The sequence below is a fragment of the Grampus griseus genome (genome assembly GCF_964374135.1).
Source record: "Grampus griseus genome assembly, chromosome: 5".
NCBI classification, from domain to species: Eukaryota; Metazoa; Chordata; class Mammalia; order Artiodactyla; family Delphinidae; genus Grampus; species Grampus griseus.
In genome coordinates, this window is record NC_138998.1 from 98,678,494 (window position 1) to 98,696,575 (window position 18,082).

The 18,082-nt window shown below is 33.4% G+C and overlaps 1 protein-coding gene across 4 annotated transcripts in view; it reads right to left on the minus strand.

The window, feature by feature from the left end:
* The window catches only part of EPHA6 (EPH receptor A6), a gene marked incomplete at its 5' end in the record, with an annotated part of 858,058 nt that overhangs the window by 342,674 nt on the left and 497,302 nt on the right, over positions 1-18,082 (minus strand). For all 4 annotated transcript variants that reach the window (XM_082654547.1, XM_082654545.1, XM_082654546.1 and 1 more), the window contains one exon: positions 13,870-13,994. In XM_082654547.1, coding sequence (XP_082510673.1) covers positions 13,870-13,994 — 125 coding nt within the window. The remainder of the gene's footprint in view (positions 1-13,869; positions 13,995-18,082) is intronic.

Sequence of the window (18,082 nt, forward strand, 5' to 3'; positions counted from 1 at the left end):
AAGAGTTAACTTATTAAATATTCCCATGGCTCCTTATATAAATATGCACTTAACTTGTGTTTTATACTTTAACTAATATTGATTTGGGAAAAAGTTCAAATATTTAATTTTTTTAATGACCTGGGAAGCACTACGTTCATTCATCTAATCAAGTTTAGAAATCTCTTTCATAAATTAAAATTTTAATTATTTACACAATATTAACTACTTTCCTATGTATCTTTACTGTATTAGAGTGGTTATAAAGGGAGAGGAGACTTCTGTTGTTTCCAAGGGTGGCTTAATCCTTTTGTAAACCAGGGAATTGTGTTCTGGTGAGACCTGGTCTACTTTAACTATCAAAAATTGTTAAGGTCATGCAAGAGTCAAAACAACATGAATTCTTAGTTATAGCTGAATACAAGGCCAAAGTTCTGTATAAATTTTTCTGTTTAATCTTCATCAAGAGGAGTATGCATGGGATTGCTTACTTGGAAATGTAGTTAGGTTGTTTATGTTACTTTAATTTTAGAGACAGAAAAACAACTACAAGGGCTTTTAAATGACATGACTGAGTTATTTGGAAAAAAAGAGATCATATGTGTATGTGTTAACTTCATATGTGTATGAAGTTAAGCTTTATATGTTGAATTTTGGACAGAATAGGCTAATCTTCTGGGGAAATTCTAAAAAATGGAATGGCCATATCACTGAACTATCTAGAGTATGTTTTAAAAATTATTGGCGTTTCAGAATAGGTACATTGCATTTTCGCAGAGATAATTATTTTGTTGAAGGCAAATTGAAATATCATAGATTCTTCCAAGAAGCCTGATATGGTGGCCAGCTTCCAAAACTGACCCTGATGATCCCCACACCTAGTATTGGGTTGGCCGAAAAGTTCGTTCAGGTTTTTCCATAAGATGTTACAGGAAAACCTGAAGGAACTTTTCGGCCAACCCAATATTTATACCATTATGCAATCCCCTCCTAGGGTTGAACTGTGTATCCAATAAAATATGACAGAAGTAATAGTAATTGCTAAGATTAGATTATAAAAGACACTGCCTCTTTGGTGTTAAATGTGTACTCTCTTTTAGATGTGATCAGGTCCCTGTGAACAGTAGCTGAAGCTTTCTGCCCAAGTCACATGAATGAGCTGGAAAAAAAGTTGCCCTGCCTCTTTAAGCTTTCAGCTGACTGCAGCCCATGACAGCTTGTCTGCAACCCCATGGGAGACCCAGAGCCAGAACTACCCAGCTAAGTCACTCCTGGATTCCTGATTCTCAGACATTTTGTGAGATAATACATACTCATTGCTTAAAACTGCTCAGTTTTGGGGTAATTTGTTACGTAGCAATAGAAAACTAATACATTTGATCTGTACATGAGGTTAATGTTCAGTATCTTTTCCTATAAGGGAAGTAGCTTTCAAATGGTAGTGCTTTCTGAGACAATACAGAATATTAGAAGAGGACTGGCCTTGCATTCAGGACACCTGTATGTTCAATATCACACAAGCCACAATTCTTCTGGGTCTAGCTTCTTAATAAATATCAGAGAGTTAGATTAAATTTGCCCTAATAATCATTCATATTTTTAACTTCTATACTTCTAAGAGGGTTCTGACGCTCTCAGTTTGGAAATCTCTTTGTTTGTGAAATCTTTACTTATTTACCACAACATTGCCAACTTTTCGGTATATCTCTATTTTCATGAATGATTGATAATTAGAGAGAAAGGTTTCCCTGGTGGTGCGGTGGTTGAGAGTCCGCCTGTCAATGCAAGGGGCACGGGTTCGAGGCCTGGTCCTGGAGGATCCCACATGCCGTGGAGCAGCTGGGCCCGTGCGCCACAGCTGCTGAGCCTGCACTCTGGAGCCCGCGAGTCACAGCTGCTGAGCCCGTGCGCCTGGAGCCTGTGCTCCGCAGCAGGAGAGGCCACCGCAGTGAGAGGCCCACGCACCACGGCGAAGAGGGGCCCCCACTCGCCGCAACTAGAGACGGCCTGCGCACGGCAACGAGGACCCAGTGCAGGAAAAATAAATTAAAATAAATAAATAAATAAAATAATTAGAGAGAAAAGGTTGCTATTGCAAAGATGGTACATGAGAGAAAGAGAATGTTTGGCTTCTGTGTATCCTCTGCATAACCTACTTTGGCCTTTAAAGAGTATACAGAAAGACACAGAAGAAATGAAACCATGAGGTAAGACATGAAAAGGTGGACCCATTAGAGTAATTTACCCTACCTAGAGAGTAATGAAATAATAAAATCTGCCAAAATAAATAGAACACCATGCTTCATGAATTATTCTCATATATAAAAAACTTAGAAGAGTGAGAATCTTGTGTCAAAGCAAAATATGGCCTGTATTGTCATCAATATATCTAACGTGTACTTGGAAAGTACAATAGGAATGAAACTATTTTCCATGTTTATGGCCATACTACTCTAGAGTTATGTCTAATTTCGAAGAAAAATATTTTCTGTATCTTATTTAATGTCAAATGTTTTATAGTTCATAAACTATGTAAATTCATAATTTAAGATATCAATTTTTGTAATTTCCAAATTAGAATGTTATCACATGCTTATACTAAAACTTCTTAAGTGACAATAAAATAATATTATGGGATGGTATCAATTGATTAATATTGATGTGGATGGTAATTTTTAAATGTTAGGAACTGGTTCTGTGCCCTAGTTCACACATTCGTTAATGTCTTTACCTCTGTTTTACTTATTACCATATGATCTATAAAATAGAATAATCCTTTTGATGGTCATGCTTGCACTTTGGATAAGATGGCATTCTGTTTGGGTGACAAAAATTTAAAGGACCTACTGTGCCTACTAGAACCATATTAAAATTAAAACTGGTAATGACACTGAAACTAATACCAGTTTTAGTAGGGTCTATGTATTGAATGCTTACTCTTTCCCAGGAGCAAATGAATGATTTACATTTAAAAGTCTCATTTAATCTATTCCTCATAATAGCTTATGTGGTTGTTATCATTTCTCTCCTAAGAGATGAAGAAGTTAAGTCTTAAGGAAATAAAACTTGTTGCCTATGGTCACAAAGCTAACTGGTTTCAAAGCCTGAATTCTAACCCAGGGCTGTCCAAATCCACTATGACTAGATAGAATATTTATTATTGTATAAAATATTTTGTTTCACAAATATCAATGTGAATTGACTAAAAAGCCACCAAAAGTTAAAGCGACAGAAGAAAAATGAAATAATCAACAGTCCAGTCACTTTTAACGTTCCATCAATATCTAAATATATTTTTATCATAGTTTCTTATTAAGTTGCCAGCTGGAGGTTGAAATCTAAGTGGTAATCATGAAGTAGGTAGGTGTCTCTCAATTAGCTAGCAGCTAATTAACTTGTCTTAAAATGAATTAATATAAGTAGAGTGCACTCAGTAAACTACTATTTGTTAACATTATTTTTGTTTTTTCATAATCCAAGTTAAGTATTAACACCAAAATGTTTTTCTCTACCTTCATTCAAGATTGGGAAAGTAGTTTTAAGGACTAGAAATGTGCAAATATTTTAGCTTCTAACTCATTTTTGTTTTCCTAATTCATCCAACAAAATCAAATCTTGGCCTTGCAATAAATAAGGGTTCTCTAGCTCCAGAAGAACAGGTTTCCCAATACTGGACACACTATAATCTTGGATGTTAGACATTCCCTCCAGCAATAAAAAAAAAAATCTGCAAATCAAGTCAGGCAGCAGAGGCACACAGAAGCTTACATATTTCTTAAATAAAAAGTAGGATTTTCTTTATAATACTGCAATATTTTGAAATCTATGGGGTCTAATAAAAACCATGCTTAAAAATGCAGTTTAAAAACACATACACACCTTTCACAGAAGTATTTATTGGAGTGAACTATTCAAGGAAGAAACCCCACCAAATTCCTGACTGACTACTAAGAAAAGTTGCTACCTCTACCTTACCCCTCTGTATGGTCCATATTTATTTCCTCTATTAGCATTTGCTAATAAATCCCTGAAGGAAAATGGGGCTAAACAATGCACTCTGTAAACAGCCACCTCGTATTCTATAGGAAATCTCGCAAGATAATTTCACATGATTTATCATACAATTACAGGCTTTAAAATCCTCAGAAGAAATGAATGCATCTTTGTTCAGTTTATAGATTCCTCATTAAGTGCAAGATGAAACAAGTAGTAGTACAGTATCAGAAGAGAAAAAAGTAAATTTATGAATTGGTAATTATGTTTGTACTTGTAGCCCCAAATTGTAATTGTTTAAGGAATAGGCAAAAATATGGTTGTATTTTTAACTGCACTTGAAAGAGCAAAACTTACATTTCTCCCAAGGGAGTATGACTCAGTCAACACTTTAACAAGGCCAGTGATCAGGGGAAACTTGCTAAGGGTTAGATAACATAATCTACCAGAGTTGCAATTCTTAGCTTCAAGATTTGCCTACAGGCATTATATAGTATTATTTACCCTTTCATCATTTTAGGATAGAAAGTTAGATATCTGACTTGTACATTTGGCTTTCTGAAGTAATAACATTATATTTACATTTTACATTAATGGAAGAGCAGTTCTTTGAAGGCTGAATGCAGTCTGAATTCACGGCAATATCACACTCAAATAATTGGTGCCTGTCTATGGGATTTTTGTTTGTCTGATTTTCACCAAACTAGATCAGAAATTTAGAGGAAGTTTGAATTTGTGTCCTTGTTACTTCCCAGAAAAATTTTTTCTGAAGGAATGAAAATATAGTGGAAAAATGCTAATTTTGCATACTCCAAGGCTATCCTGATTCTGGTAGGCACTAACCTAGACACTTTCCTAGAGTAGTTTCTAGTATTCTGTCCCACCATCTGCCCCTACTTAAAGGGACATTTGTGATCCTCTTAGAATTTGGTATTGTGGGTTCTATAACCTCTACTCCAAGCTGTATGTTCCATTGTATTATTTCTTCCCTCCAAACAATAATTTTTAAGAGGAGGTAGAAATTTATAGGAGTAGTAATTAATCTTTTTTAAAATAGACTTATATTTTTATCTTTTCTTAGAAATGCAAAACTTGGTTGTAAATATATAGATTTCTAGATTGTTGAAGAAACTGAATTACTCTTTCACCCTTAAGATTTTTATATACTTTCCTGTAATTTTTTAATATCTCATATTTTCATTGGAAATATCAAATCTCTCATTCCTTCATTACTCTTACTTGATAATTTCTTATCAGCTTGCATAGCAAAGCCAGACACAATAAAATAATAATAAGCTTATGCAGTCATGGAATTTCAGAATCGGAAAATAATCTAGTTTACCCTAACCTCATCAAAAAAGAGATGAAGACATGGAATTCATTAAAGTGATGATGAAGCAATTTAAGAAAAGTCTGGCCAGGAATATCAAAGCAACTGATTATGACTTCAGGATGTGAAATTGAATTAAAATGTTATGAAATTTAGAGCTGACTGAAATATAGCAAGTCGGCAGAAGTGTGATTAATGAGCAGCCTTAGCTAGTATTACAACATCAGTGCTAAGATTGCACTTCTGGTGACTACATACCACCAAAAGAATCCAGGCCCTTTGAGCACAGTGAAGTGGGTATTGTTTTATTCTTGAAAACCAAAACATAAACTTTGATACTCATTATGCTTATAACCTCCATTTCAGTCTATAAATTTAGATATATTCTAAAGTTTTAAATGAAGTATATTTACTTAGTTCTACCAATTTTGCTTTTTCCTCTTTTGGATGTATCAAATCTTTGACATACTAAATCTAGCTTCTGTAATTTTAAACAAATCCATTTTTCAAATCAAACAAAAGGTAGTATGACTCTTATGAAACAGAAGACAATTTAAAGCTAGAGGAGTCAGTAGACATTTGTAATTTTCATATGCGTGCAAACCTTATACTAGATGTGTAGTGCAAATGTCTTTCAATTTCTTTCTATTCAGATACGTCCAAATCATACAGATGCTGCTGTTGATGCAGTGCTGGCACCAGTCCCAGGTTTGCGACCACGAAAATCTCTGCTCCAGGCACTTTGGGGACTCCCTGGGCTCACTAAACCAGACAGGCTTCTACATAGGGTGGTGTTTGCTACACAACACGGAAATTGGCAATGAAATCTCTGTAATGAGTGTTTGTATCAGTAAATTCCCTTGCCATCCATTTTTTATCAGGTAATGTTGTTTTAATTAGTACCAAATGCTCATATCCAATTTCTCTGTGGTGGACATGGCAACAAATAAGAATTATGAAAAGAAAGGAAAAAAGAGAACACAAAACTTTTATTTAGCAGCTCAGGAATTTGCTGATTCCATTAGAAACAACTCAATTGTATCTGAAACTGACTTGGTCCCTTATTTACTGCATTTTGCTTTGGATTAATATTTTAGGTTCAAATATCACACGAGACATGTAACATCTACAGAGATTCTAGCCAGTTATAAAGATGGTTCAATATTTAAGTTCACATGTATGTTTAGAGGGTTGTGGTTATTCTCCCTCTATCCATACCTTTAAAGTGAGGTAATGGAGAAGTGGTGCCTCTAGAGACTTAGAGCTTCAAGCGTGGTCCTGGGAGAGGCAGTGCTAGCCTTCCCTGTGAGCTGTTTCAAATGTAAACCCTCATCCCACCTCCTTTAAGCCACCTCCGGTCAACTGAATCAGAACCTGCATTTCAACAAGTTCCTCCTGTGATCCAGGAAATCCATAGGCCCTTTCCTCAACCACACTTTTCTTAGTTCCTATATGAAAACCATGTTTCAATTTACATGCAAGTTTACATTTACGTTACAAAATGTACACCTTAGATGGTCATTGTGGAAGGAGGATGCAGAGAATAAATGAGATATGTTTCTGTACCTAAACAGTGGATAGAGGTAAGAGTAGCATTCGTGGAAGCAAACAGAAAATTCTCTTCCACTTTTGGGCAAACACCTAAGTGAAGGAAATACAACAGAAGAAAATAAGAAATGTATCTTGACAATTTTATACGGAAGGAGAGAAGGATTCTTTTCTTTTCCAGTTGATTATTTCTACAATAGTTGCTTCATATATTTTTAATCAAATAAAGATGCAGATTTACTGCTTATATATTTTAGGAAAAAAATAGTATTTATTGAATTGTTATCTTGGGGGAAAAACTACCCTGAGAAAGTAGAATAAGAGGGGAGAGAAGGAAGAAAGAGACTTATTGTGCAAAGTTTGTTGTTGAGAAGTATGAGACTTTTACAAAAGATACCAATGATTCAACCTCCTATCGAAAGAGACTACTTTAAATCATCCCTGAGCGATGAAATTATTTCCCATAATGAAAAGCTTCCCACAAATCTCTTCACCTTTTTTCTTTAAAACAATACAGTGTTTTCATGACATGAAATTACATCTTTTATATAAACCTCATAGATACTCAATTCTATAATTGGTAGAGTAAGTGAAACAATGGCAAGTTAAACAAATTCAGAATTTTATAATTATTGACCATCTGTATATAAGAAATGTTTCCTTTCTTATAATGAAATTTCTTAAGCAAAATCTAAAAACTACTGACTGGTAAAAAAAAAATTAATGAGAGAATTGTAAGGAAAAGACTTTACCATTCATAGGTCTTTAAATATTGGATGTAAGAATAATGAACTATTATGGAGGATTCATGTTTGCAAAATGAGCTACCAGTTGGTAATCAATGGAGCTGTACAACACCCTGGTGAGGGAGGTATATTTTATTGCTGCCATTTTATAGATGCAAAATGGGCAGCAGAGAGTAATGAAGAGAACCTAGAAAATCAGCATCAGCAGAAAGCACTGACTTTTCTGAGACATCCAATTGTGATGCAAGTAGGTGTTAACAACCACTTATTGCCTGGGTTATTTTGGTGAAGTTACTTAGGTTTCTTGTACCTTAGTTTCTTCATCTGTAAAGTGGGAAGGGTAATAGTACTTATTACAAAGCATTGTTATTGGAATTGAATTGCTAATACATAAAAAACACTTTTAAAAGTATCTGGCATATAATTGGCCAAATATCGTTGCCTATGAATTATGAGCTATGTGCCTTTCTGAGTGCTAAGGATATGAACGTGGACAAAAGAAATCCCTGCCCTTGTGTGCTTACATTCTATTTATTAACAGAGCATTGTCTCAGCTGATGGATATCAGTGTGTGTCTGTCTTATGAACAGGTAGAAACAGGAAGTTCTCGGAGCTTTCTTTCTTTTTTTCTTAATTGTTAGGGGTAATTTCACAGTGGTTGGTAAGTTGTTTCAATTTCCTCTGAATGAGTTCTGAACAAAGAAAGGATTTTATTACTTTCTTTAGAATGTGACTGAAAGCAAACAGTGGTGTTAGGCACTGACTCAAGGTTGGGTGACAAAGACAAACAAGAAAAGATCTCCTTTATTCAGGGCCTTCCAAACTAGTGAGGGAGTCAGATACACACATAAATGACTCTAATCAAGACAGTCTTTGATAAATATAATAAAAGAACAAAGAAGCAAGAGAAAGAAAAGTGCTACGGGCAGAGAAACAAAGGAGAAGAAAAATTAAAAATGTGAAAACAAAGGGTAAAGAAAGGAGGTAGGAGCAGAGCTAAGGGAATGCTGTATTTGAGGTTCAATGAGAGTTTTGATATTTAGTGACTGCAAGAGGGTCTGCAACATGTCGAAGGTGGAGACTGAGGGGTTGGGGACAGATGATGTCTTATTGACTTATTGAAATAACTTTCTAAGCCCAAGATGGAACCGCTCCCATCCAGAGTGCCAAGTCAGCAAACCAAAATTTTGATAATTTTTTGTCTCTGTAAAAGCTCTGGGATCAAAAACTCAGTATATCCACAGATGGCCAAGAAGCACATGAAAAGCTGCTCAACATCACTAATTATTAGAGAAATGCAAATCAAAACTACAATGAGGCACCACCTCACACCAGTCAGAATGGCCATCATTAAAAAGTCTACAAATAACAAATGCTGGAAAGGGTGTGGAAAACCGGAACCCTCCTACACTGTTGGTGGGAATGGAAGTTGGTGCAGCCACTATGGAAATCAGTATGGAGGCTCCTCAGAAAACTAAAAATTACCATGTGATCCAGCAATCCCACTCCTGGGCATATATCCAGAGAAAACTATAATCCAAAAAGATACATGCACCCCTATGTTCATAGCAGCACTATTCACAATAGCCAAAACATGGAAACAACCTAAATGTCCATTGACAGATGAATGGATAAAGAAGATGTGGTACATATATACAATGGAATATTACTTAGCCATAAAAAGAATGAAATAATGCCATTTGTAGCAACATGGATGTAACTAGAGATTATCATACTAAGTGAAGTAAGTCAGAAAGAGAAAGACAAATACCATAAGATGTCACTTACATATGGAATCTAAAATATGACACAAATGTCATATTTCTGCTATCTATGAAGCAGAAACAGACTTACAGACATAGAGAACAGATTTGTGGTTGCCAAGGGGGGCTGGTGGGGGAGGGATAGACTGGGAGTTTGGGGTTAGTAGATGCAAACTACTACACATAGAACAGATGGACAACAAGGTCCTACTGTAAAGCACAGGGAACTACATTAAATGTCCTGGGATAAACCATAACAGAAAACAATACAAAAAAGATTGTATATGTATGTATAACTGAGTCACTTTGCTGTACAGCAGAATTAACACAACATTGTAAATCAACTATACTTCAATTAAAAAAAAAACACGCAGTATATCCAGTTACCCAGTCCCCAAATGGCCAAGCCAGCTCCGGGCTCTATACTTCTTTCCTTGTTCATTCTCACCCTAAACAAGGTTAACTGTGTGGCTCCAGCCAATCAGATATTTTCTCTTTTTCTCTCCCTTGTTCTTTATTCCTTGTGTTATAAAAGCTCCCTGCCTTCCGGCCCACTTGGCACTTCCTGAAAGGAGACCATCCACTTCATGAAGTGTTATATAAAGTGCGTATCACCTAAATTGTCTTCATGGTTTTTAACAGTTCCCTCATTATGAGGAGGCTCTACTTTGAAGAAAAGCATTGTTAGTAAGTAAATACAAAATATAAACTTTTTTGGTAACATACGTGACTTTCTTCATTATTTTAAGTGACTTTTCATATTCAAACTATATTCATGTGAGTTTAAAAAAATAAAATACTTTTTGAGTATGAAAAGAGAAAACCAAGAATTGGGGGAGTATAATTAACTGAATAGAGAGCATCTAATTAATTATAACCCACAAGCAATATATTTTCTTCTTCATAGCCCTCTCATCACACACACACACACACACACACACATAGAAACAAAAGACAATCATAGCAGGGTTTTAATTTTTATATATAATTATGATGTGAAGATTATTCCCTGTGATGTATTTTTTAAAATGTGTGTATGTATTTAATTTTAGTATACATAAATTCTTTGAAAGATAGTATAACATATCTATATAACTGTACAAACACAAACATAGCAGCATTTGCAAACAGCTAAAAATGGAAGAGATTATCTTTCCGGACCCTTATTTTACAGATGAGAAAACACGCCTAAGAAAGTTAAGGTCTGAGCCAAACTCAAATTTTTGAACATTTACGCCAATGCCTTTTTCTAAGCAAAGGTCACTGGTAACAACAATATGTGTTTGACCTCAGATATTTGTAGACACTTCACATTCTAAGCAGCTTAACTTCTCTCCTGATTTACAGAATAATGATCCTAACACAATAACTTAATAAAACAGCATGGATTCCTCAGAGAATGGAGGAATATTGATCATTTGTGTATTAAGTTTAGCAATATACTATATCTTTGATTGAAAGGAAATGTAAAGTTTAAATGCCATAAATTAAAGACTGAGGCGCCAATATTAAAGACGCCTGTGGATATCATAATGAGCCAAGGAGTAAAATTCTCTCCTAGCTCTCTGAGCATTGAGGTGCCTTAGTTATTAGTTGGTGTGCCATGAGATCTACTTGGATCACCTTTACCTGTTCCTGCTCCCACCCCCTAGCTTCTATGTGTTTTGCATTTAAAGGCTTGTACCTACCATCTACTTTAGACACCTAAACTTGGGCAACTGGAGCCACAGTGGAGAACCAGATGTGCCTATGACTTTTTCCTGAATACCACATGTATATGTCCATTCAGGCCTGTGGTCAATGACTGACTGGAGGCTGAGTATGGAAGCTCAGCTTCTTTGTCTCCATACGATGAACTCTGAGACGTAATTTAGACTCCAGAGCTCCCCTGCTCACTCTGAGTTTGATTTGCATCTTCCTTCATAGTCCTGCCTCCCCATTGTCTTACCAGTTCTCCTGGGAGGGTTCTTCATTAATCACTTACACACGAATTCCCATCTCAGGGTCTGCCTTTGGGCAACTTGATCTAGGACAGCTACCAAAGCTATTTAGGATCTATCCATCCATCCATCCATCTTTATCTATATTTGCTACCTCGCTCTCTCTCTTACCTCCATCTATGTACTTCCACCCCTCATCCCATTCTAACCCAACAGGTAACACCTAAAACAGCATATTTCCATTCCATATTCTGTATGTTAATATAACCACACAAAAATATACATAGATGGGGGAATATTTGTGTTCCCAAAATAGGAGCATTTGTACATGTACTGCTTTGTATTTTGCTTTTCCTACTGAACTATATTTAGATTCCTAATAAAGAAATTAGCACTTTTAACTAAGAGTTCTATTGTAGGTTTCCCTAGTTATAAGCTTTATAAAAATAATTCTTGGGAGGAGAAACTGTATTATAGATATAGATAGATATATAAAAGGTACAGCAGGAATCTGAAGTCATAGTTGGGAAAAGTTTTAATGTTGTCAGTCATTTTATGCTTTCTCTCAGAGGTTTGATATTCTAACATCTTGATTGATTGCCTACACATTATGTATTTATGTATGAAGATATCATAATTTTTATTTAGTTTGTACATAATTCCCATGCTATTGTGCTCTGATTCTATATTGAACTATATAATATGCCAAATATTTCCCTAATGCTTTCTTAAATGATATTTAATACTGACTTCATACACTCTTCATCTTCAGGTCTGTTCAGAATTAATCTTTACAACCCACTAGAAGAGTTGATATCTTTATTTCCATTTTACAAATGTGAAGTCTGAGACATAGGGAGATTAATAGACTTTTTCCTGACCACAAGCATAATGAGAGTCAGAGTCAGTACATGAATTAGGAATCCTTTGCTTCCAACTCCATGTTTAATCCATTAGCACTGGATCACTGCCATTTTCTTACAAAATAAACTCCTTCGTAACATTATTTATTCTATCATTCAAACATGGATATTATGTCAATGACCATCTTTCAGAATATGATTAATTTATAAAGTTTTGACTGGATTAATGTGGTTCTCTTTTTATGGAATCGGTGTAGTTTTTAATTGGAAATATTGCAAGTTATTTTCATCTTCAAACATATGAAGTAAAAATGACAATAGAATAAGAGTGATTTTCTGCATATGAAATATAACCTTTATAAAACACAGAGAAATATTTTTTATTCTGAAAAGTTGCTTAAAAATATGTGTGCATTGCTTTTTAAATACTCTGAATTTTTGAGTACATGAAGATATATTTAAACGAGTGGATGGAAAATACGTATATTTTTGTGACACGATGCTACGGGTTGTAACATTTGAAAGAACAGCCCAACAGGATTTCTGAGCACATGCTGGCTAGACCAATGTGCAGAATCTATAAGCCAATTAAACCAAGTCAATTCCTCCTTTCTTAGACTACGGATTTATCCATGTCAGTTAATAATAATGACAGTTTTCATTGACTACATAATTCTGAAATTACTAGATACAGTCATGCAACTGAGTTACTTCTCCCTTTTTCAAAATTACATTTGCTCAGAATTAGCAGAATAGAAAAATAAAGACTTCTATTTCTCTTCTTGCCCTATGTTTCTCCATAGGAAACCTAAATTTATTTGTGATGTTCCTTTGCTTCTTGTAAGTTACAGAAACACAAGTTCTTTCTTATTTTAATATACCACTGGGAATTACATATAGTTTTTACATTATAATTTTTTAAATGTAATGCTCACTTTATCAATATTCCAGGGTAGTATCAGTCCAATGGGACATATTATCAGAATTGACAATATGTTCTGCTATAATATCTATAGGACAATATCATAATAGTGAGGGATGGAGGGAAAAGCATAAAGAAAGAATGTATATGAATACCATAAAACTGAGTAAGTATATAATTTGGGAAAATATAGTAACTGAGAACGATTTTAAATGACAGAAGTGGAAATTAACATTAAAAGTTGATTTATTAACCATATTTATCTTGCTAACTTATAAAATAAATCAGCTGACCTGAATGTAAAGAAAAATTTTAATTCATCAGCTATTTCCATTTAAACCTTAAATCATACTTTCCAAATTTTAGCAGACTGTAACTTTAAACTCATTAGCAAAGGATATGGCCTACATGAAATTGCTTTAGATTATGGTAATTCCATTTTACTATTTCTTCCCAAGTGAGTTTTAGAAACAATGTTATGTCAATTAAACTGTAAGTTGAAGGAGTTACAACTTTCTATTGTAAAACTCCCTAGAGTAAGTGAAGGTAGAGATGAACATCTTGTGTCTTCTACTTTAATCTGACATAAAACAAGACAAATTAATTAAGAAATTATAAGCACAATAGTATATTGGAGAGTATTCAAAGACATAGTAGGTATGAAGTTAGGCCGAAAAAGAATAGCTTTTAAAGTAAAATAATATTGTATAACAACATGTTTAGTATATACATATATGCATATATATGTATATGTAGATTTTTAGGAAGCTCCAAATAAGACCTACTTTCTCATAGTACTTGATCTCGTAGTCCAGTATGGGTCCATTGGAAAAAGCAGGTGCTTGCCATGATATGGCAATGCTATTTTGGGATGCCCAGTCCTTCCTTACCATACCTATCAGGGAAGGTGCTGAAAGGAAAGAAAATAACTGAGAATTAATTGGCAGGAATCATTCTCCATAATCCTTTCTTTAATATTTTGTCTTCTAAGGAAAACACAATTCCTGTTGAAGAGGACATTAGTTATTGACGTCAGAGTAATATGATAGGATCTCCTTTATTCAATCCAAATAAAATATTAAAATATATTTAGAAACATTATTAAGGAACATAGGAAAGACTCAGATAGTCCACGAATAAGGACCAGAACTCATCATCTCTGGTTTTGTTAGAGGACAACAATTTTTCTTAAACTGGCTTTGGTTTGGGGCTACAACTTGAAGTACAATAGACTTGACTCCTATATTTAATCAAATCTAAGTCTGCTATAGAAAATTCTCTGCAATTACAAGATCATTTATAGACTTTCCTTCAAGACTTGGTACTTTATAAAGTCTTAGTACTTTATAGAAGTTTATATCACAAACTTCGTAACTACAGTGAATTTTTGCTTATCAATGTGAGGATTATTTCTTTTGCATGGTTTCTATGACATTTGAATAAAACCGAAATATTTAATTTCTGAAGTTCATTTTCACAATCATGTCTATCTTCTTTTTCTATATACCATTGTTTTAACAATCTAATCCTAACCTAAAGTAATCTTGTGTTAAACTTCAAAATTTACCTAGAATGTATATACTGCAGGTTCTTTTATCTAACAAAATACTTCTCATTTTTAAATATTCTAATTACTTATAAAAGGAGTTTTTTACATAGAAGTTAAAACTCACTCTTAAAAATACAAATTAAATATACTGAGATACCATTTCTCATCTATTAGATTGGTAAAAAATCCAAAAATTTGACACCAGGCTCTGGGCTAGGCTATGGGGAAAAGCACTTTAATACATTGTTGGTGTAAAGGCAAAATGGCACAATCCTTATAAAGGGAAATTTAAGGCAAATTATATATTCATTTATGCTTTGGTTTTTGGGACTCTATCTGAAAGAAACACTGCAGAAATACAAAGTGACATATTTATAAGACTACTCACTGAGATTTATTTGTAAAGATTGGAAACAATTTAAATGCCCATCAATAAGGGACTGATTGAAAAAACTACACTACATCCACCAGAGAATTATGAAATTGTAAAAAGGAATTGAGACCATATATAAATACTAGAATGGAGTTATTTCAGGATATATTTTTAAGTGAAGAAAGTGAGATGGAGAAAAATGTATAAAAAACAATGTAAGGATAAACCTAGAATAAAAACGAATAATAATGGTTACCCTTAGAGGGTGGGAGGCAAAAGGATGGACACTACAGGGTGAGAAGCAAAACATCTCTGAATATATCTTCCCCTGAAGAGTTACTTTGGAACCCTGTAAATATTTTAAATAATTAAAAAACAAATTAACGTTTAAAAGAGCAATCTCAAAAAATCAGTAGAAAGAAACCTGTGTATTGAGTTGAAAGTATAGCCTTCAAGAGGAACTACTTAAAATGACATTAAAACACAGTAACTTAACTTACATACCAATAGAACATATTTTAAGTACTAAAAAAACTGCAAAAAATATTGAACTGTTTTTAGTAATGATATTGTTAGTGGTACTACTGGTATTGTAATTCTGAATATGTGTGTGTGTGTGTGTGTGTGTGTGTGTGTGTGTGTGTGTATTGAGGGATAAATCAAATGAGTAATTTTGTTGGTGTTATTGAGAACTAGGATTTTTTTCCTATGGGAAAAAAGGAGATACAGATGCCAGACCAATGAAGGTAAGTAAAAACCCTATACCAGTAAACTCGAATTAGAAGTTTCATTATGAACTCATGATATCTTTCCAGTTCATTTTCAGAAATCCATTCAAATGTACCAATTGCAGTTGAAAATAGGATTTGAAAAAATTGATTCTCTATGATCAAGATGAAAATTCTTTAAATTTATAAGAAAGACTCAAGTATTAAATGTGGTAATTTACTTCCCAATGTTGCCTTTGTATCTTAAGGATAAACTATTCAGTATTTTCTTAAATTTGTGAGAATGACAAGTTTGGTTCTCCTAAGGAATTAAGTACTTTAGAAAGCATATTTAAAACTCTTTCCAGCTGTTCAGTGACAGCACTATTGCTGGATTAAGATATATTCTTAAAATGAGTGATAATTATAGAAATTTATAAGAAACAGAAGTTTGTCCCATGAGCTAAAATAGAAATGGGTAATATGATAAATAAGAAAGTGTTCTGATAATTCACTATTTAAATTGAGTCATATTCACTGCTAATAAATTACCATTAATAAATTTATCCCTGTTGAAAAATGCATTAATGTTCTTGAATTATAGTATAATAATGTATTAAATGGTGCTTTATGGAAAAATTGTAACTTTAAAGTGAATAAAACAAATTAGAATTTGATTAAAGTATATCAGTTTCTTACAATTTTTGAAAATGTCCTTTTCATGTATACAATCTTATAGCTTATTTTTCAGTTTAATGTACAATATCACAAAGCAATATTACCAGTGTATTACTTTTTGCCTCATAATTATTTAGCACTCAAGGTCAAATGATATAATCCTTGCAAAACTTATAAGAAATTCAGTTAGGTTAAAATGGTTAAAATCTAGGTACTATCTTTTCTATTTCCATTTCTCCAATGGTAAATTAATTGTACAGACACATCACCTAAATTATATGAATCCTCTTCTATACTTTTATAAAAGAGAAATAAAGAATCTATTCCCTAACTACATAGATTCTTCACTTACACATGGACTTCAGGGTCTAAGATCTATGAAAATCCTAAAATTTCTTCACTTTTGCACATTCCTTTCATATGTAAACATCCACGTTTTACATAGTTGTTAAATATACTTAATTCTAGATAATTCTATTTTAAACCATATATTCTTATCCCTATTCCATACTTTAATATAGTTTCTATAATTTTTACTTCAATGGCTAAAATATTCAATTATACTGATACTTTATCAAGTCACTCCTCTAATGTTGGGTGTTGAAGTTTCCAATATTGTCCTGTTAGAGTTCTGACGTTTTATGCACAAATTTTTGTGCATAAATTTTGATTTTGTTAAATTATTTTATAGAGAAAATTGCTTTATATAATTTGGATTTTGTGTCATACTATTATTACCATATTGCTTTTGAAAAAAGCTGTATCAATATACACTAAGCACACATTTTAAACTCTTAATGAGTTTGAAAGCAGAGGATGTGAGAAACAATTAATAGGTCAATAAAACCCAAATGCTGCATTTTATATTTTCAGAGAAGAAAAACACTATACAGAATTTCATTTTAAAATAAGGTTTCAATGCATGAAACCTAAAGCATTTGTTTTGAATATATTTAATGAATTTGTCTTAATAATTCAAGTTTACATAGCATCTGAATTTGGCATATTGTGAAAACACTGTAGTGCCAACTGATATAAAGCAGAAAATACGTTTATTCCTCCACATGAGAAAAACTGATTTTAGGACACGAAAGGGCAACTAATTGATCTTTACTTCTGATTCTAAAAAGTCAGAGAAGGAGAGAAATAGTCAGGGAAATAATATCTTCTGGAGTTTGTCAGATCAGAGGCTAACTGAAAGACCTGAAGACTCAAGCGATGTTTCCTGAGTAAGAATTATGTGTTCAGTATAGCCTTCAGCAGAACTGTATTCCTGATATACATCTTTTCTTAAACTTTCAAAAATCTTAGCTTTGACCTTCAGCATAAATGATTGTTGAACAGATTACCACATTCTTGAAAATGCTTTTAACACAAACCTTTTTGATTACTACATTTTCTGAATCTCAAATAGTCTACCAAAAACTGTGTAACAAAAATTGAAAATAAAAGTACAAAGTGGACTTAGTTAGCAAAAGAGATCTTATTCACACTCAGAAAAGCTTTGTTTTCTTATGCTTACGTGGAGATATCTGAAGAAACAGTGAATTGTTCTAGTTAGTTAATTATTTTGCTCCTAATTAAGAGTTAATCAATTTTTATTAAACGTTTACTTTATACCATGTATGTTATCTTATTTCATTCTCATAAATCTATGGGAAGGAGACTGTCTCCACTTTAAAGATAAGGAC